Raw genomic sequence first — 21,287 nt, forward strand, 5'->3', positions numbered from 1 at the left:
CAGGTGCCCTAGGTCCTCCTGGGCCACTGGGTCCAGATGGCCCACTTGGTCCCCCTGGTCCACTTGGTCCGAATGGTCCACCAGGTCCTTTAGGTCCTCCTGGGCCACTGGGTCCGAATGGCCCACTTGGTCCCTTCGGTCCACTAGGTCCCCCTAGCCCACTTGGTCTGGATGGGGCACTAGGTCCACCAGGTCCTTTAGGTCCTCCTGGGCCACTAGGTCCAAATGGCCCACTTGGTCCTCTTGGTCCACTAGGTCCCCCTGGCGCACTTGGTCCGAATGACACACTAGGGCCACCAGGTGCTCTAGGTCCTCCTGGGCCACTGGGTCCAAATGGCCCACTTGGTCCACTAGGTGATCCTGGTCCGCTTGGTCCGAATGGTCCACCAGGTCCTTTAGGTATCCCCGGGCTACTGGGTCCAAATGGCCCACTTGGTCCTCTTGGTCCACTAGGTCCAAATGGTCCACTTGGTCCGCTAGGTCCCACTGGCCTGCCTGGTCCGAATGGCGTGCTAGGTCCACCAGGTCCTTTAGGTCCTCCTGGGCCACTGGGTCCGAATGGCCCGCTTGGTCCTCTTGGTCCACTAGGTCCCCCTGGCCCGCTTGGTCCAAATGGCCCACTTGGTCCCCTTGGTCCGCTAGGTCCCCCGGGCCCACTTTGTCTGAATGGTGCACTAGGTCCACCTGGTGCTTTAGGTCCTCCAGGGCCACTGGGTCCAAATGGCCCGCTTGGTCCTCTTGGTCCACTAGGTCCCCCTGGCCCGCTTGGCCCAAATGGCCCACTTGGTCCACTAGGTCCCCTTGGTCCACTAGGTCCCCCTGGCCCACTTGGTCCGAATGGTCCACCAGGTCCTTTAGGTCCTCCTGGGCCACTAGGTCCGAATGGCCCACTTGGTCCCCTTGGTCCACTAGGTCCAAATGGTCCACTTGGTCCACTAGGTCCCCCTAGCCCGCTTGGTCTGAATGGTGCACTAGGTCCACCAGGTGCTTTAGGTCCTCCTGGGCCACTGGGTCCGAATGGCCCACTTGGTCCTCTTGGTCCACTAGGTCCCCCTGGCCCGCTTGGTCCAAATGGCCCACTTGGTCCTCCTGGGCCACTAGGTCCTCCTGGCGCACTTGTTCCGAATGACACACTAGGTCCACCAGGTGCTTTAGGTCCTCCTGGGCCACTGGGTCCAAATGGCCCACTTGGTCTACTAGGTCCTCCTGGCCCACTTGGTCCGAATGGTCCACCAGGTCCTTTAGGCCCCCCTGGGCCACTGGGTCCGAATGGCCCACTTGGTCCCCTTAGTCCACTAGGTCCAAATGGTCCACTTGGTCCGCTAGGTCCTCCTGGCCTGCTTGGTCCGAATGGCGCGCTAGGTCCACCAGGTCCTTTAGGTCCTCCTGGGCCACTGGGTCCGAATGGCCCACTTGGTCCTCTTGGTCCACTAGGTCCCCCTGGCCCGCTTGGTCCAAATGGTCCACTTGGTCCCCTTGGTCCACTGGGTCCTTTAGCTCCTCCTGTGCCACTGGGTCCGAATGGCCCACTTGGTCCTTTTGGTCCACCAGGTCCGCTAGGTCCGAATGGTCCACCAGGTCCTTTAGACCCTCCTGGGCCACTGGGCCCGAATGGTCCACTTGGTCCTGTTGGCACACTAGGTCCTTTAGGTCCTCCTGGGCCACTTGGTCCGAATGGCCCACTTGGTTGTTTAGGTGCCCCTGGGCCACTAAAGCCCAATGGTGCACTAGGGCCACTTGGTCCACCAGGACCGCTAGGTCCGAATGGACTACCTGGCCCTCTTGGTCCACCAGATGCACTTGGTCCTCTTGGGCCACTTGGTCCGAACGGTCCACTAGCACCCCCGGGTCCCCTAGGCCCAGAGAGTCCACTTGGTCCTCTTGGTCCGCTAGGACCAAATGGTCCACTTGGACCACTAGGTCCAGATGGTCCACTTGGGCCTCTTGGTACACTAGGTCCGAACGGTCCACTTGGTCCTTTAGGTCCTCCTGGGCCCGATGGTCCACTAGGCCCGAATGGCCCACTTGGCGCTTTTGGCCCACCAAATCCACTAGGCCCAAATGGTCCACTTGGTCCTTTAGGTCCTCCTGGGCTACTTGGGCCTAATGGTCCACTAGGTCCTCCAGGTCCTCTTGGTGCTCCTAGTCTAGATGGCCCACTGGGACCATAAGGTCCAGACAGTCCACTAGGGCCAGAAGGTCCACCAGATCCTTTTGGGCCAACTTGGAATGATGTAACACCAGGTCTTTTTGGAGCTCCTGATGTTCCAAACTGGACTGTTATCTGTGGAGCCTGGCCAGGCAGGAGAGCTTGAAGAGTCCCAGGTCCTGAAATGGCACACATTATGTCTGATTACCAAATATTGTTAAAGATTAAAGCAAACTAAGAACTCTATTGTTTTCCTTGCATTTGTTAGCGATTGTCAATGATTAATCATATCTTTTATATTATTGCATTACAGTATATAAGTTTGTATATGAACTGTTTTAGGGCGTAGTTTTGTTGCTTGTACTGGCTATATGCAAAACATTCCCGTGAAGATGTTTTTCTCTCACCAACTGGCATGTGTTTGCTTTATATCGTTAATTTTAGCACTTTGACTTTAAAGCCTACATGTTTGAAACTGTTGCGACTGCCAAGTTATGTACACAAACTGCAAGAATTATGTGGGCTGGAATTTTCTGTGTATCAGTTTATCAATAAATTTATTGATAATCTAAAATATCCTTGCTATCTTTGATCGCAACCTGTATATGTCTTCAAACTTCTGACCTTAGACACAAATGCTCTGCAGCATCAGACGCAGATTCTCTACGAGTTATGCCTCTTCTATGTGCCATTTGCTATTGCTGTATAACGCCTAAAATTGTTGTGTATTATGTGACTAGCACACGTATTCAGCCAGACTCCGTACCCTCTCGTATGATTTATTCGTTTTGCTAAACCAGTGTGTTCGAAAACTACCGCAATTTCTAAATAAGTTTCGTTTGTTTACTTCGAAGACCAGGAGATTCTGTTGTTTGTTAAATTGATTGCTGTGGAGTGTATAACGGTAGTAAATGAGCTACTTCATTTCTATTTATTTTATTCCAATCAAGAAGACATGATAGTCCTAATTTGACTAGCCCTGATAACTTTGCACTTGATAAAGGTATGGAAATTTTATATCATATAAAGGTATGGAAATTTTATATCACAGAATATCTGTATCACGGCAGTGTGGTTGTATTATTGTATGTGCTGAATTGCAGGTAGCGAGGTTTTTAAGCTTTGCCTGATGTGAACCCACCAGTGCTAGGTGAGGCGCTTGATGGCACTTTAGAGTCTCCGCTGGATGTCTTTCTTGTTCCGAAAGGTTCCAGTACTGGTGCCTTTGGTGAGATAGTGTCTCGTGGCCTCTGTGTATCATCTGTGCGGGTGTATGGCGTTCGGGCTGGTGTCCTTGGTGATGGGTACTGAACACTTGGTGCAAGTGGTGGCTGTTTGGATCGTGAAATGTCTGAGGTTCGTCCACCCAAAAGCGTACTTCCTGGGAATCCTGGCGTCTCGAGTGGCATAGAAAGCACTTTTGTTCTTTCATGACCTATATTCACGCTTTCAGGGGACATCCTCTTTTCTCAGGGGATGCGTAGGAGGCAGCGCTTGGCGAATGAGGTCGTAAAAAGAGTTGTCATCACAAGGTGGGAATGTCTTAAATATAGGCGATAGCGGTGGGGCCTCACGGGGGTCTTGTAACGGTGTCTTCAACTTTAAGAGGTGTTCAGGGAACTTCGTGGTTCCTGAAACTCCTGCTGGAGACTTCTGTACCAAACCGGACATTTGGTCTTTGTTCTGTGATGTCTGGTGCCTCAGAGGTTTAACGCGTTGGAACGATGTTGGGAAAAGTGCTGTGCCCTCTTTTGGTAACATAGGCGGTGCAGGTTTAAGTGACGGAAGGTTTAAGACATGAAGCGTAGGAGGCACCCTGTGAATGACTCCGAGCGGAGGAACAGCGAATGACAGCGTCGTTTGGTGCAACAGGGGCTTTCCTGTGCTCTCACTGTGCAAAACCTTCTTTGCTGGCTGATATGTAAAGCTAGGTGCTGCAGCGTCATTGGATGAGCGTGATTTAGATGGCTGCGTGTTAGCAATGTCGGGCACAACTTTGGGGACGTTAGCACCAATACGATCAGCTCTCGGCGGACTAAGCGATAGTTTTGATACAGCCGATGGAGTAGGCAGTTTGACGGTGCCTGATGTAGGTAATAAAGGACCGGGTTTGCCTGTTTGCACAGTGCCTACACTGAAGGAAAGCGACGGCACAGCCGGGGAAAACACTGGGCTAAGTGTCTGTGCAGGTGGAGCAAAACGCGACGAGAACTGTGGAGCACTCGGCAACTTCTCAGCGCCGGGTTTAGTGGGCTGGCCAACGCCCTGTTCGGACAGAACGAGCGCCCCAGGAATTCTTGCGGACGCGAAGGGTGGCACTTTTGGGGAGAGCACCGAGGGTGCTACTGGCCTAACCAAGACACCTAGCTTCTGCTGACCTAAGACAACCGTCTTGGGTGGAGACACGATGTGCGTAGTCTGCGTCACTGTGCCGGGCACCACGACGTGCTGGACGAGACCCGGAAGCTGCTGGCCGACGATGGTAGGTCCTTGGAAGCCGATCTTCCCGCCAGTGAGAAAGGCATCTCCTCCGCCATGCGATGCGATGCAACCACAGTCCTCGATTACGCTCTGTGGCACCAGCAGCCGGTTGACAATGTGAATGACGCCATTGGTGGCACCGTCATCCTTGCTGACAAACGGGACGCCGTCGATGAAGAGTTGTCCTGCGCGAAGAGAGAAATATATGCATGCGCCTAACAGAGATCTAAGTGTTCAAATAAAGTACTGCTGCGAAGATGCTGGTCAGAACACATTCCATAGTTAGCACGTCGGCCCATTTAGTACTGTCAAAATTTGTTCAACCGGGCTTAGCCTGGCTAGCCTCCCTCCCTCATCCTAAATTTACGCAGTGGTATTCCAATATTTCCAGTTCTCCCTGGAATGAGTGTCCGCCATTCGGATTCAAAGGAGAAGCAGTTAAATAATTTTTCACAATAAGAATTTTGAGTAATACGCTAGAAATTAGGTTGGAATGAGATGCACTTTCTACGCATTTTCTTATTTTTGAACCGGAATGGTAGAATTATACGCTAGTTAACGTTCTTACTTCAACAACGAAATGTTCTGGCTATTAGATATGTTGGCGCATGCCGGATTCATGGTTTGTAGGAGTACTTATTTTGTGCTAGTTGGTGAAAATTGGCGGTTAGAAGAGTGGCGTAATTTAACGCGCATACACAGATGAAGTACAAACAAGATGAGCACCTCCTGACTATGCTTCATCTTTGTGTGTGTTCGTTAATTTGCGCCTCTCTTCTGAGAGCTAGGGTTCCAGGGGTCTGCAGCATGCCACGCTTATGATTCGAGGAAGGAAACGCTGTGCATGTAGCACTTGCATTTACCTGTTATCATTAGTAAATAGTGAAATTGAGCAGTTTCAGAGCAGTAATCTGTTTCGGCGCGTGACATTTCACAGGTCATAGCAAAATGTCATGAGCAACCGAAAAAGCACATTCTTTGTGGATTATTTCAGGCCATCCTGATAAAGTGAAAGGATTTACTTTCCCTGTACGCATTCACTTTACAATGGTAATGTGAAAATTTTACGTTGTATGTAGTAGTTAAATAGCGATACTCTGTCTCACCAGCTTGAGTAGTGACACGGAGAACTTCGCCGTCAAGTGGTGTAAGTGTAGCACCGGTTTTAAGAACAGCGCTGAACTGAAGGCCGGGAACGATATGATGGGAAACGACGCCTGCAAAAAAGGAATATTGAAATTTCAGGTCACATACATGTCACAGGCATCCCAATATTGAAGAGCTCCAACAGAATATCAAAGCACCCCTCAATTAAGAGAAAAACTTTTAAACTAGCGATGCGATCGCAAAAACGCAATGAAAGAAGGCGAAACATGCTATTGTGGCACTGCTCGTTCACCTTTCTATCAAAATTGTTACGTACGCTTCAGAAGCTCATTGTTTGACAGAATCTTCTGCGAAGTTTCCGCTGGTAGGTTGTTGATAGCGTCTTGAGTTGGAATGAAGACAGTGTACAGGTCACCTAGAAAAAATAAAAGATGAAAATCACAGAGTTTAGCATATGCCCTTCATGTACCAATAGGGCACGTTTTCACCGAAGAGTACATTGACACGCGTACGTACTGATCTTTTCCCGGTGAAATTTTTCGCCGGCTAATAAATGTTACAAAATTATCGCTCAGAGCAAGACGCGCCCAGCTGTACCGGTAAATTATCCAATGATATCACCGATTTTATAGCGAAAGAACCCTGTCTGTAATAAGACTGCATGCACGACGCGAATGGCGGTGTACATTAAGAATGTACGCGAGTAACAGTGATTATGCTGGAATCTATGACGAGTCATGTATAAATAGCCGAAGCGCTTGACATATAGATAAGATTTTGACGATAGACCAATATGTTCGCTGCTTTCGTTGTACTTAAGTGTTACTTGCTATTCTGGGCACAATATCGCCCAATAAAAAGTTAGTTTACGTCATCTGCAGTTGTGCTACTATCTGGTACTTCCCCGTCACTACATACGACGTGACAATATCGTATCCCTGGCTCTACGCTCACCAGGTACCAAATAATGCAGAACTTCCCACATCATCCATCTTCATTCTGCCTGACAATGTCATCATCAAATGAGTTCCAGTAAACGGTGGGATCATCAACCATTCAACCGCCCACAGGCTCTCGTGCGTGCGCCTTTTTTGCGCCCAAGCCCGGGGCCTCAATAGGCTGCTTTCATATCTGCCTCTACAACGGTGAACGCTGAACCTGAGCGCTCCATTTCTCTGAGCGATGTCTTAAACCCTTTATGCATACACATATCTCCTCTCCAGAACTTCGTCGCAGTGACGCTATCGTCATTACGAGCATCTAGGTGGAAACTCTGCACAGAATAAGGTGACGGTTCTAATCCACTTCCTTTTTCCGCGCTCCCAGAGTGGCTTGAGTGGAGCTCCAACTACGTTAAGAGAATGTGCTCGCCCTGAGTGGTTGGTGCCATAAGGAATAAATAGATTTAGGCGAAATAAATTGAAACTCTACTTGGTTCTTCTTGATAACATCCTTCCTCCACCGACACCAATGTGACTGCATCGATACCTGCCAGTGGGTGTCAATGGAAGGGAAGTCGAGGACGGCAGCAAATTAAGTGGGATGATGAAACTGGAAAATTTGCTTGCGCAAGTTAGAATCAGCTGGTGCGAGACATGGGTAATTGGAAATCCCAGGGAGAGGCCTTCGTCCGGCAGTTGACATTAACATAGGCTGATTAAAATGACGATGAAAACATCCTTACGATTTTCTCTCATTCAAGACAGTGCTTTCAGACGGTTTGCTCATTAGGTGCGTCGCATAGCAACAAGTCATAAAAAATTGCCTGACGGTTTAGCTTTGGCTAAGCGTGCACTATTGTGCACTAGCACCGTTAACCCTAGTTTTGCATTGTTTGTTTTGGCTTATCATGGTTTTGCGTGGTTTGCTTGGTTCACCTGACTTACCGTTGTTGAACTTTTTTTAACTGCGCTAACCCACACGGACAAGGACGAGGTAGACAAGACGTGCGCAGACTAGCAACTGCGCACGTCTTGTCTGCCTCGTCCTTGTCCGTGTGGGTTAGCGCAGTTAAAAAAGTTTATTATGCATGTCAACCAACTAGCCCGACTTGGAGCTTTGCTTTACGTTTTTTTGATTATTGTTGTGATTTCTCCGAATTAAAGACTTGTTTTGCATTGTTTGACATGCACTCATTAGGATTTTACTACGCGGCGTTGTCGCTGTTCGTAAGTTTCGCTATCCCGCGCCTTTCTCGTGTCCTTGCCATCGGAGTCAAGACGGCCCTCTGTGCAGGAGTTTCATTTGCACCACATTTTATCAACCTGTCTGCTTCCAGCTCTTGCTCTCGTTTAGCTGCAATGTCAGGATCAGTGGACGCACGCTCACGTTGTCGTTCAGCTGTAGTTGTACGTTACGTCGAGCCCGGCGCTCCGCGTCGACCAACTCCAATGGAGAGAGATTATAGTTGGAAAGGGTGAAAGATTGGGTTAAGTGCAGCGCGATAACTCTCTCTCAATAGAGGACACCTCAACCGCGCTGCACAGGGGGATGGGGACTGAAAGATAAGAGAAAGAGGTCAGAGGCGCAGGAGCGGAAGCAGCAGCAGCATTATCTGAGCGCCTGCGGCGTCTTAGATGATGCAGAACCCCAATGGACCCACCGCCTTATCCATAGCCCTTCCCCGAAAAACTGCGACACGACTTACTCTGATGCGCTGCTAAACTTTTTGTGAGGCGAGGAGAACCGCGCGCAGCGCTTCACCCCACCGGCCGCAACTGCGGCCGAGCGCGGCTCCCTATTGGCTGCAGCTGTCGTGTCGTGCGCGCTCTAATTGGCTGCGCCGTGTGAGGTGGGAGCACGTCATTGGCTGCATGTGGTTACTCTCCTCCAACGCGTGCCGTACTGCCTGCTGTCGAGCTAGTTGGCACATGACTGGAAACGGTTTTAGGCGCAAAAAATAAGACACGGACGGCAGTATAGAATGCGCCTGCGCATTTTCCAGCTGACAATGAAGAAAGAAAATAAGGGGCGCGGTCGTTTACGAAATTCGTTGCGCGTTTCTCATCGTACTGTGGTTCGGTGGTGCGTTTCTACAAGATCAAGCACGCATAGTGTCGTGTGATTCAAAAGGTTTTAATGCTGAATAAATGTCCCGCTTTCTCTGCAAGGTCCACTAGGGTGGAAAAGAGACGCGGAAAAGAGACGCATTCGTCACTGAAATCTGCAGTGTGTGCGGTCGTAGTGCGCAATTTCTCTTGCTGGCGCATCAAACCTTCACGTACACAGATTCGTACAGTTCGTGGAATCTGAATACTTTTTTTACACTATATATTGTAGCTTTTACGGAAAAGTTTCAGCTTTATTGTCTAAATGAGTTATACGAGCTGGAAAAGTACCGTTGGCTTACTGGTTACTGACTAGCTGGCCGATGTTACAAGCCAAGAGAAGTCGGCCTGGGGATCGTCATTGACATTAGCGAACATAGTCAACATTTATTTGCAATTCAAAGTGTCGTGACACAATTAGCATGAGCACATATTGGATGCTTCTACTATTACGGTTACATGGGTGCAAGGAACAGTCACTTGTGGTGACGTGATTGTTCCATAACAACCTCCGGAAACTCAGAGACGAGGGCTAAAAAACAACCCGAATACAAAGGCATGAGTGCGAACTGTTCACTGCAATTTTAGAGCGCAGCTCTTAGGCGCCCGTTCCTGTGGCGAGCGTCGACCGTTTCCCTTGCCGTAACCGAGCGAAAGCGGAAATTGAAAGCGCAGCGTGAAAAGCGCAACACTTGCGACGACCGCTACGAGGTGGCTTCAGAGGAGCGCGCCGTCTACGCATCCGCGGTGGCGGCGGAGAGAAAATAAAAAGAACCAGAAAGCTCGCCATCTCGCATAGCGTTCGCCGCAAGCGTTTCCCAATAAAGATTACGCTTGCATAAGCTGAAGTTGCCGGGATAGGGCAACTGCGCGGTTGGTCTATATAATCTAGCGCCACGTGCCACGGCTCTGCCAGTTGGTGCGGTGTTTGGAGCGATGCCTAAATATATCGCGAAATGAAAACACGCATACATTTCGCATTAGAGAGTATAGTAATCGTCGGTGAGCCAAAGTTGCAGTTGATGGTCAGCGCTTACGTCGTACCTATTGTGTCTGCCATAGCCCCCCCCCCCCCCTCCACCCCTCCCCGCCCCCATTACAATACAAAAGCCCACCAAAGTTAGCATTCCAGCTTTAACAAAATTTTGAAAGCAGGTGATAATCTGTCATTGTGCTACCCTATCTGATGTATCTTGCCTATTGTAGATTTAAGTGTTCCCGCAGTTAAATGTAGCATGAAAATAAAATGTTTCAGGCAGCTCCCTCATATTGTTGCCACATAGCCCTAAAGCGACGAGGCATTTTCTTGGCGAGTAATAATCAGCTAGGGTTAAAATGAGTTACGTAAATGGACTCTAGCTAGCACTAGGATCTACATTGACATCATTAATATTGCTCGTGAAGGGCAGCGATATTATGTTTGATGTCGAGGTCTAGATGGGCTTTCACGTTAGCTTTCTTTTTTTTATACTACAGTTTTTCCCCACTTGAATTTCTCTCTTTTTTTTTTTTTTTCGTTGTTTGCCATTTCGAGCACAGGTTTCCATGACCCTCGCATTTGGTATTTCACTTCGCCCGTTGATCTCTTCAGTGAGCTTCACAGTATTTCTATCAGATATTTTGCAATTCGTGCTCAATTTCGTACTTGTTTCAATCAGGGCGTTGCCCCACGCATGTTCGGGCAACTGCCTTCGCCTTATGTTGGGCTCATTTCACCACACGTCCATCTGTAGCGCTGTAGAGAAGCCGGTTACCTTAGTGCATTCGAGGTTGCTCGTGCTCGCGGCGTTCGACGAGATTTTGAAGGTGCATATTTCTCTCAAGGAGTGCAACCCTGGACAAAGTCAAGTGCCGAGACTGAGCAAGCTTTTAGTTGTATTTCTACTGTCCAGCAACTTCAGACTAGAGTGTTCAACTTGGTGTGCTCATGCTTAGCTAGAGAGCCGCATTCAGCTGGCTCGACCAACTGGCTTTACCTGCGTTCCAGCTAACGGAGGAGGAAGAGAGAAAGTTCAATTGTATTAGGTGAGGTGAGCTCTGCGAAAAACTTGGCATGCAATAGGACGTGGTTTTTGTAGCGCAAATATTCAGAAAAGCAAACACCAGTGAAAGGAAAGAGCAGACGAAAGACAGATGCTTGTCTTTCTGTCTGCTCTTTTTCGCTGATTTATTTCTTTTCTGAATTCTTGCGCAACAACAACAAAAAAAAAATCATGTCTTACAGTAAACATCAAATGCCCAAGAAGTTATATTGGCATGCTACATATTGGGAGATTAGAAGGCATAAAATAAAGGAAATGGAAAAGCGACCGAAGGCACAAAGCCGAGGCGCGCACTCAGCCACATTGAGCGATTATGAGGCATAAAATAAAGGAAATGGGAAAGCTACCGAAGGCTCGAAGCCGAGGCGCACACTCAGCCACGACGCTTCGGTTTATTGTTGGAATGCTCACGGCTAACATATCCATCAGTCGTGGCGGTGCACCTGAAGCTGTCCCGTTATTTCCATTTCCATCCAAGTCAATGAATCGATCTATCAGATGTTTTGAGCACTGAGGACTCACTGTTCAAGACGCTGGTGAGGCCACTGTTCTGGAGCAGGCGGTAGAAGTATCCAAACTTGGCCTGAATGGTCTGCGCGAGCATGCTCTCGGCAATCGGATACAGCACGCGGTCAACGATGTGGACAATGACGTTCTCGTACGAGGCGTCGCCCACCAGGATGTTGGCGCCTCCAATGGAAATCGTCTGCGGGAACAGCGAATGAGGTGTGCCGTTATTCAAGCCGGCTACTTTAATTTCTATCCACAGTCACTGCGACATTGAACCGAAAGGAATTTAGCTTTATTTGCATGGAATAGTACTTTGCAGGGTGCGGAGGTCCAGTTGCAATGTCTATTATGAGTGATTACCAGTAGCAAAAAAAAAAAAAGAAAAAAAAACTTCATGAAGGCAACAAATTTCTTGCTGCTACTCAATGAAATACTACTACTACTACTACTACTACTACTACTACTACTACTACTACTACTACTACTACTACTACTACTACTACTACTACTACTACTACTACTAGATACGATCAGTGGTAGTTGAACAAGCAAGGAATGTCACTGGAGCAAATGTTCCCCCCGAGAGCACTATTTTTTGTCGTCCTAACGAAGGCAACTTTTGACGTTGGTTGAAGTCTGAGACATTCCTTTCCGACCATGCTTGATCCCATGTGGTTCTCACTTAAGCGGAAACTACACTAAACCCACGCTTCGGCGTGGTGCCCTCCTGCGTTGGCGCCTTCACTATGCTATGACCGCGCTGTATTTTCGGCACAAGGTATCCACACTGACCACTAATTAAAGTTATTACCCCTTCCGTGCAGACACCCACCATGACAACATCGTAATAATTACACAACGTGAAACGGCCACGAAACCAAAAATACGTTGTAATACTTTTCGGGTCGTGGGTTTCAGCCGTCGAGCACCGAGCGAAGTAGACACGCCGGTGCGACCCCGTAAGTGATAAATCAGGCGGAAATACGTTTCTGTGGTTACACAAGCCAGGCTGCCAGGGATACTCGTGGGCTGGGAAGTGGTGAGACTCTTGCCGTGCACGGTCATTAAGATGCCAGGTCTGGCCCTCACGTTTCAACTAACCCTTCCATTGTCGTAGACCTTCACGAGGATGTTGTCGCCGCCCGCCGTGGTGATCTCGAGGTCGCCGCGTAGACTGCGGCTCGGGACCGAGTCGCCCACAATGTGGTGCAGCACGAACTTCCTAAGGAACCGGCTGTCCGTCTCCAGCATCTTGATGACGCTGGGTGGTAGCGCCGCGAACGCCAGGTCGTTGGGTGCGATGATGGTGAGCGACGCTGCATGAGCATATTGTCCATTTCAACATGGCTGTCTGCACTTATGCGCATTACAGTTTGGTAAACGTGCGCCTAACGTGACTTTTCGCTGTCCCATTAATGTCTTTGCTTTCAGATATTTATAGCCCAGCAAGCCAGGGCGTTCAAGCAGGCTTATGAGGCGTTCAAACTGATACGTGCTCACTCTTCGCAGAGTTTGAACATACCAACAAGAACAGCGGCAACAACTGTCTTCATTATCAATATTTATGAGAATGATAACTGTCATGATGTCGTAGTTGAATACTCACGTAGCGACGCGAGGACATCCTCAACTTGCGCTCTGCGCAGGTACTTGCAGAAGACGGTGGAGTCGCGTTGCTGAAGAAACTCGTAGAGTCCGCGGAATGGGCCTGCAGCCCGCGTCTCGCGGACCAGGGCATCACTAGCTTGCTCTGCATAGCAAGATAGAGACCTTGATCAGATTTGTTTATTTCGAAACATCCACGCAAAGAACTATTACGCGCTGCTCTCAAACATGTAATTTCATTCATTCTTGACCCGTAGCAAGGAACATTTAGGTGGAGAAATACCTTTTGATCACAAACGCTACGAAAGCGCATCATATGCTAACGATACCTGGTGGCTAAATGCACAACTGTCCTTCGCCACTCTCAAGCCCCCAAGTGCCCTGACAACCGAGGTCGGTTATGCCAACCCTAGAGCGCTTCCCTAGAGATCTTTTTTGGTGTAGCCATGGGAGCCTTCGGCGGTCGATACACTCGTATCAGTCAGTCAATCAATCAATCAATCAATCAACCAATCAATCAATCACTCAATCAATCATTCAATCCAATTCAATCACTTCTTTTCCTTTTATGACTATCTGCACGACTGTGCCAAAAAACTTCGAACAGTTTAAGTGGTGACTAAAGAGCAGCACTAAGTCACTATACACTGGTAACGTGTTCTTTCAAAACTTTGTTTCCAGTCATTTGGCGGAAAAAACATTTATTTTCATTGAAGAAAACGAATGCCAAACTTTCTCATTGGAATTCGTTATTCTTTAAATTCGTTTGTTTTTGCATAAATAGCCCCTGTTGTTGCGTGTGAGATATCGGGGACAAAGATATCTGAGACAAGCCTGCGTAGCCCTGTGGGGCCCAGAACGAAGATGTTCGTGTATTCGATGTAGCTACACGGGAAACGAGTGCTACCCGAGTCGTTATCAGTGCGCTGTCATTACAGTAAACAGCTCTATTAAGTCTACTACCAGCTTCTCGCATGAATAAACGTAAAGCTCCGCTGCTGGACCAACAAAGGCCTCCACTCGATGCGCTATGGTTACCCTGTCATATTACCCTGTCTCTGGTTACCCTGATGGGGTAGACGGTGCGGAGAGGAACAATATGTGCTTCCGCAATCATTTTTCTTAATATTGCCTCAATGGCCGCATTTGCATCAAGATTGTCACTTTCCATCCAAGATGAGCACCAGTGTTCGGTTGCAACATTGTATGCGAGCAAGTGCATGGGCGGAAAGAACCCACCATGCTCCGGACTTGACTGCCACGCCGATCATGACAATGCGAACATGCATCGATGGTCAGGGGGCAGCGCTGGTTGATCTTCAAATTTAGATAGATCTATAAACAGATAGGTGCTAAAATATAGAACCCATGTACGTATAACTAAATGAGAAAGCATTACTATGAGGTGCCTTTAACTCTTCATATTTGTCCAGCGCTTTAATGAGCTTCGTTAGTGGCGTAAACCTAGCACAGTGCTTGTTACAGTCGACAAGGGTAGACTCTGTAACATCCAGTTTCCTTGCTATATGCTGAGACGTGAGTGGTAAGGTTGAGGATTATGTGTGCCTGGTATTACTGACCACAGAATCGCCCTGTCAAATATCCACGTCAACGCAAACTTAAGCTTTTTCGAAGAAAATTACAGTTTTATAATCAACGTAGTTACAACGCAATTCGTTTTTTTCTGCCCCACGTTCTAACAGGCATGCACCCGTAGCAGACTAGTCTATTTTATAAAAAATGTTTAGTTCAATGTGCCGAAGAAATAAGCCGTGAGTTACGCGTAATATCCGCGACATCATTACCAACTCACAGCGCTGATTTTCTTGCTTCCGGTAAATGTGCAGCAATCGTAGATTAAATGTCCGTTCTTCAGTCTTCGTACAAAAACAAAAGTAACTTTTCTTTTCGTTTTCGTAATTTTTTGGAGGTGGGGATAGGGAATAGTTTGTTAGAAATAATAGCAATACAATTTCTGAATTCAGAGCAATCATAAACAAGATTTAAAACAAACTTTAAGCAAACTTTATATGACGGAAGACAGAACTTTTGCTGAATATGCACATAAATCTGTGGTGATAAATGAATATTTCAAATCAATGTTTTCAGCACATTCACTCAGCAGTAGTGTTGCGGTGTTTCCCGACTGCCAGCAGGCAACTAAGCCCTTGGAAGCTAATTGACCGTAAAGAAAGGAGGGAGCTAAATCCCGGCAGAGCAAAAGGGCCTTATACGATATGTGTTCCGGAAGAATGCACATGTTGAATGAGTCGCTTTTCATATCGATTTTTCACACGTTCATAAGAAATAAAGACGATTAAAAAGGAATGGAAAGTTGCCTATGTAGTACCAGTTCGCACAAATATGAAAACAAAGTAGAACATTTACGGCTACCTTCTATTTTGTGTGCATACAGCATCATAACTATCAGAAAGAACAGATTTTAAATACGAAGCATTTCTTGGCGAACATTTTCCACTTTGACAGTATCTATCTATCTATCTATCTATCTATCTATCTATCTATCTATCTATCTATCTATCTATCTATCTATCTATCTATCTATCTATCTATCTATCTATCTATCTATCTATCTATCTATCTATCTATCTATCTATCTATCTATCTATCTATCTATCTATCTATCTATCTATCTATCTATCTATCTATCTATCTATCTATCTATCTATCTATCTATCTATCTAGCTAGCTAGCTAGCTAGCTAGCCACCTACGTCTGGGTGCTCTCATGGTCGTTTCGTTAACAAGGTATTCACGAAAATTGGCATAGTTTGACACGAGTATATGACGAACATAAATGATAGGTCATGACATGAATGTCATGACATGCGTGTCATGTAGGTGATGAAACAGCCGCCTAAAATGACAACGACTCAGCAAAAAACAACACTCACAAACCACTGAAATGGGTTCTGACATGGGTACTAAGTGAAGGAAACATTAAATGATGATGGTAGAAGTCAGTCATGAACGTGACTCACCAAAAATGACAATGACTCAGCGAAAAAAGATTAATACTCAAAAACCACTGAAATAGGTTCAGACGTGGGCACTAAGTGAAGGAAACACTAAAGGATTGTGGTAGAAGTCATAGTCATGACCATGACTCAGCAAAAATGAGAATGACGCAGTAGATTAACACTAAAAAACCAATGGAATGGGTTCGGATGTGGTACAATGTGAAGCAAAAGGCTTAAGGTTGATGGTCGATAGTCATGAGCATGACTAAGGCTTTCGCCTTAAGTAGGTCATGAAAGAGCCGCCTACGTCTTGGTGCTCTCATGGGCGCTTCGTTAACTTGGTAGGCTCCCCGCACACTGCTTCGCATAACATCGATTCCGACAGGGCGTGGGATCTGCCGATTTTTTGTAATAACATTGCTAAGCATTTTAATAAGAACTTTTTTTTTCATAAAGCAGCCTCAAGTTTCCCCAGTGGCACACAACTGGTCACATTCCTCTTCAACATTGCTAACATTGTCGACAATGGCATAGAGCCCGACTGTGTATTAAAGTTTCGAAAAGCTTTCAAATAAGTCGGTCACTTTCCTTAAGCTATATATTATGAAACTTTTACCTCCCTGTGAAAGTACTTAGATGCTTGGGAAACCATCTTACCCATCGCAGACAACATACTTAAGTCAATGGTTCAAGATATCAATCACCATGAAGATTTGTTAGGACCCCCGGTGCTTCTAATCTTCATTAATGATGCATCAGGAAGGATTACCTAAAGAAATCTTGTTATAGGCAGATGACTGCGTTGCTTACTGCTCAGTCAGAAGTGTGGTAGATAGAGAAATCCTACAATCTGATCTAAACAACATTTTTCATCGGTGTAGTACCAGGAGTATGACCCTGAACACGACAAATTCAGCTGCATTCGTTAATCAAGAAAAATATTACATTCAGAGAGTTTCTAGGTGATAAACAATGTAATTTTACCGCATGCGAAAATACCTCTGCGCATATTTCATGGATACTATTTTATTCAGGCCCACAGAACATTTTTTTTTTTGGTCCGCACTTTTCTTGAGTGCGCATGCATGCTGCGAGGCTACATCAACAGAACACGATCGAATCAGTCAACGACAGTACACAAAACAATGCGGCAAATACATTGTCAATGACTATCGGCATTCAAGTAGCGTCACAGTGATGAAGACGTTAATTGCAACTTCCGACGTTAAGCCATCGTATGCGCTGTCTGATGTTGAGTTTTTTTTTTTATACTATACTTTTATGAGGGCACTAGAATTAACATAAAGGAAATACGAGTCCATGCTTTCACCGCATCCCGAATCGCCATGATGATTGTTTAACTATTCGAGAAATAGTTGCTCGAACCATTTTTATAAATTTTTTCCCACATAAAGTTTCTCAGTAGAACTTGCTGTTTATTGATGTTCTCACCAGAGTCATAGCTGCTTGTCCGAGTATATAACCCGTAGCTTTATCTAATTTACTTTTTCTATTTTCTTGCAGAGTTCTAAGTCCTGGTTTGACGCAAGTCTTCACTTTACTGTACGGTATCGGTAGTTAGAGTTTTCATATCTCTCCTTTTAAAATACTTGCTTTTCTTGTGTGTCACCTCGTATAGCGCTATTTCGCAGTAAATGTTAACATGAAAATGCGTATGCATTCCTTACCCTCTTTACCTTCTGCTATAACGCGCCTCGAGCGAATGGGGCGGTCTTTAACAGAGAAACAAAAAAATAAATATTTTTGTGCCAACCACGCTAACGTCTCCTTGCAAGCGAGCATCGTAATCTCAGATCCGTGCGACTGGATCTTTTAATTATTCTCGCAGCACCCTTCCGAACTAATTATTTCGTGCCCGAAGGAGGACCCACTCGACGGTCACCACTTCACCGCACTGTCCTCAGCGGGAAGCGGCTGCATTGGGGCTCCATCTACTTTCGTCACGTTCCAAATGCACACCGAGATGATGGGGGTGGGTGCTGTAGCCTATGCATTCAGTGCAGCCTGAGTATGACAGTTCGGTGAGGGCGCAGGTTGTATGCAGGGACCTGCGCGCACTGAGTATAGCAACACCGGCGACTCCAAGCGCCGGTGCATTTATTAATCGGTTTATGGTTGTTCCCTTCCACTATGCAAATGCTTGTGCCCCTTCATCACTTATTTCCAGTGTTATGTGTTTGGGAACTTAGCGTGTGCCGGAATACAAGCATTACCGCAAAACATATGGCCGCTAAATGGTTTCAGTGCGCGAAAGTCTATTCCTCTGTCTCAGCGTTCCTACCCGCATCTCTGAAACGTACCAGAGACGTTCACCTAGTGGCTGTTGCTGGTGCTAGGTGCAGCGCCTTCCTCCGTACACCGAGGCTAGCGCTTTTCTTCTCTTAAGACATTACTGGCGCCGAGAAAGCTTGCAAGCATGCACAACCGGCGCAATGTCGATCAGCAGGCGCAGCGTGCGAAACTTTCGTGTCACGTTCCAAGAGGCAGAGAAGGTGGCCCTCGGACAACGAGTTGAAAGGTGGTAATCGAGAAAGAAAAAAAAAAGAAGCGCCCATATATCCGACAGTCCGGTCCTACAAGAGTCCTCCTTGAACTGAAAATATGCCCAGATTGAAATCGTGTTGCACGAGAGGAGGGAAGACCGGAGACGCACGGAAAGTGCTCTTTCGGTAGCGCTCCTCACAGCATTGCGTGGCTTCGTTCCGGATGGGTTAAAGTGGGATTAGCGCAACGGCTTTATCTGACCTTTGGACGGCGCTCGAGCGCATCCGCGAGTGAGGTGCGCGTCGCAAGAATTATGGCTTTCCCCGACCGGCTCACTCCAGTGGTCTCCGCTGGCACGCTCCCCAGTGTCGCCACTGGCCTCCGCTAGCCGGCATCGCACGGAGACCTTGATGAGCCAAGGGAACGAGCGATGAACAAAAAAAGAAAGCGGTCAGACCAGTCAGTGAGCTGAAAGTAACGGTCCTTCCGATGCGTCCTCTTCGCTCCCCCTCGTCGAGCTTCTTCGCATGCTTTGGACCTCGCCAGCCGACGCGAGCGCCCAGCAGTGGACGACAGGGTTGTGCAAGAGTTCGATCCCACTGGACTACCAATGAGTATCAGCCGCAGCAAAGTGTGCAGTATTAGCGTGGGCCCCTATACTTTTCTTTTTTCCAAGTCGACAGTATATGTTTCGAATGTTGCTCGGACCTAATCAACGTGTTCCAATTCGTCGAGTCAAGGACGTCTTCGAACGATCCGCATTCAAGAGCACGTAACGGGCGCGGATCACATCTGTCGTGCGCCGCTTCGCTGCAGGCGTGCGCTCATCGAAATGGAAACGTCGTCTCAAATAGCTGGGGCTAGCTTGGCCTCATCGGAGGAAAGGGGAGCTTTCCTATAAGGACTCAAACTCGCTATTTTTATACGCTCTCGCGAGACAGTAATGGAATGTCTGCACGCTCAATGCGAATTTGCTTAAATACATTTCAGGACGTGACTCAAATCTATAATGCCCTCAACACTCCAGCGCTGCCTAAATAAAACGTTACAAGTGCTTCGCACTTTTGGAAGTGCGATAAACTGTGCATGCTTTCATTTAGACCTCATACATCATTATACACATTATGAAAAACGCGATTTTCGTACAAGTCGTCTTGATGTACAACACTGTATGGAGCAAGTTAGGCTTTTTCGTAAGAACGCCTGTGTCTCAATTTCTGCTCCTAAAGAGGAGGCACTTATGGCTGCTAGTTACCTGCTTAAACCAATACGATTGATTCACTTAGGCGTCTCAAGGTCACGTTGAGGCTTCGAAGGACGTTGTAGTATTGGGGTGCCATGGCTGCCATAGGGAGGGGTTCGTATACAATTACCAGAAGGAACAGTGGCGCTAATGTCTACGGCAGCTGCAAGCAGGGCTCTTTCAGCCAGCATGGGTGTAGTGCATGGATGTGCCTAAAACTTCGTGCTTGGGGCTTTAAATCGCTTCGTGGCTTTGCAAGGTCATCATTTTAAAGAAAGTACTACTTTCTAGTAGTAGAAAGTGCTACATTACAAAAAGATTAGGTAAACATTATCAAAACTGTATGATATGGCAGGATTCGAACACAGGACCTCTAATACAGAAGACCGATATTGAAACCATTAAGCCGCGGACGCATGCACAAGGGGGACTTCTGCAATTAGCACCGATTATTCGTGCTTGCCGAGTCTTATTACCCTCTGCATTAAAAAAAAAAGTATAAATAGCTTTGAGATTTAGTCTAACTTAGGCACAGATAAATCGTATAATAAACGAAGCCACAAGAACGTCGGGACCCCCAAGCACGAAGAGCAGACAAATCGATGTATACTTCCCATCATTCCCATGGCGGCTGAACGATCGCAGCGCCAGAGTTACCCCTAGTGATCATTGTAGGAAACTCTATGGCGGCTGCCAAAGGCTCTCGAGCGTGCTCTCGAATCTCAGTGAGCGAACGTTATCGCAAAGTGCCTACGTCGTAATGCGGCCGCCGCGACTGGAAAGCTAACCCGCTATCACGTGGAATCTTCTCATATGGGAATCACATCTAAACGACAACGCAGTGTTCGATGACTTCAGGTGCTGGCGTCATGCGCGGGTCGTGACTACGCAGCCATCTCTTGCAGACTCAACCTGATTCGTGCTGGGTTCGCCACTTATTTAATAAAATCACAGACACGAAGGCCTGCTGACGTGTGGAGATATCCTTTTCTTTGTTTCTTTGTCTCCCTCGGAGTGCAAACTATAGACGGTGAGGGCTGGCTTCGGAAGAACCGAGTTTCCGTGGGAATCGATTTTCCGCCGCGAAAACTCCTGCAAATTCAAACTAAAGCCCGCGCGCGCCCTTGTTATCGGAAAATACAGCCTCCTCACCAGCAGAAACGACGTCACCAGTCTCGCCTACATGGAACACATCCCGCCAGCAGTGCACGAATAGGCAGTTACAACGCGGATAGCACGAGGATATATAGTCGTGAAACAGACAGCGCTGCAAATCGCCTATATGGGAATGAGTAGCGCAGCAATAATGAAAATGCAAAAAAAGAAAGGCAGTAGAAGATGGGGCTCACGACGTAAACAAGATGTGGGCTCTCGGCTCCAATATGAACGAAGGTTTTTGAGAAATGTCGCCGATCGAGGCAGTGGGAGATATAGGCTCCACTTCGAGGAGGGTTGCTAGCCCTTCGCGTCTATCTCGGCGATTACTAAACACCTTCGAACAATCCGTGTGATAGAACGCACCACGGATGGCGCTTGACAACTTGAATACATAATGAAAATTTCCGATATGATCTGATGAGGGGCACTTTAAAGGAGAATTGAGATGACAGCTACTACA

The 21,287-nt window shown here is 47.3% G+C and overlaps 1 protein-coding gene and 1 long non-coding RNA gene across 2 annotated transcripts in view; one reads left to right on the plus strand and one right to left on the minus strand.

The window, feature by feature from the left end:
- Positions 1-21,287, minus strand: part of LOC119460581 (collagen alpha-1(II) chain) — a 62,787-nt gene that overhangs the window by 35,123 nt on the left and 6,377 nt on the right. Inside the window, exons 2-8 of the mRNA XM_049672424.1 lie at positions 12,943-13,086; positions 12,438-12,652; positions 11,349-11,532; positions 6,054-6,152; positions 5,737-5,847; positions 4,528-4,815; positions 2,116-2,328 (exon numbers count right to left, since the gene is read on the minus strand). Coding sequence (XP_049528381.1) covers positions 2,116-2,328; positions 4,528-4,815; positions 5,737-5,847; positions 6,054-6,152; positions 11,349-11,532; positions 12,438-12,652; positions 12,943-13,086 — 1,254 coding nt within the window. The remainder of the gene's footprint in view (positions 1-2,115; positions 2,329-4,527; positions 4,816-5,736; positions 5,848-6,053; positions 6,153-11,348; positions 11,533-12,437; positions 12,653-12,942; positions 13,087-21,287) is intronic.
- On the plus strand, positions 410-1,434 carry LOC125947526 (uncharacterized). The gene is made up of 3 exons (XR_007468351.1): positions 410-480; positions 940-975; positions 1,363-1,434. It is a non-coding gene; the product is annotated as an uncharacterized LOC125947526 (long non-coding RNA).

Source organism: Dermacentor silvarum, chromosome 8, assembly GCF_013339745.2.
Source record: "Dermacentor silvarum isolate Dsil-2018 chromosome 8, BIME_Dsil_1.4, whole genome shotgun sequence".
Taxonomy (NCBI): Eukaryota; Metazoa; Arthropoda; class Arachnida; order Ixodida; family Ixodidae; genus Dermacentor; species Dermacentor silvarum.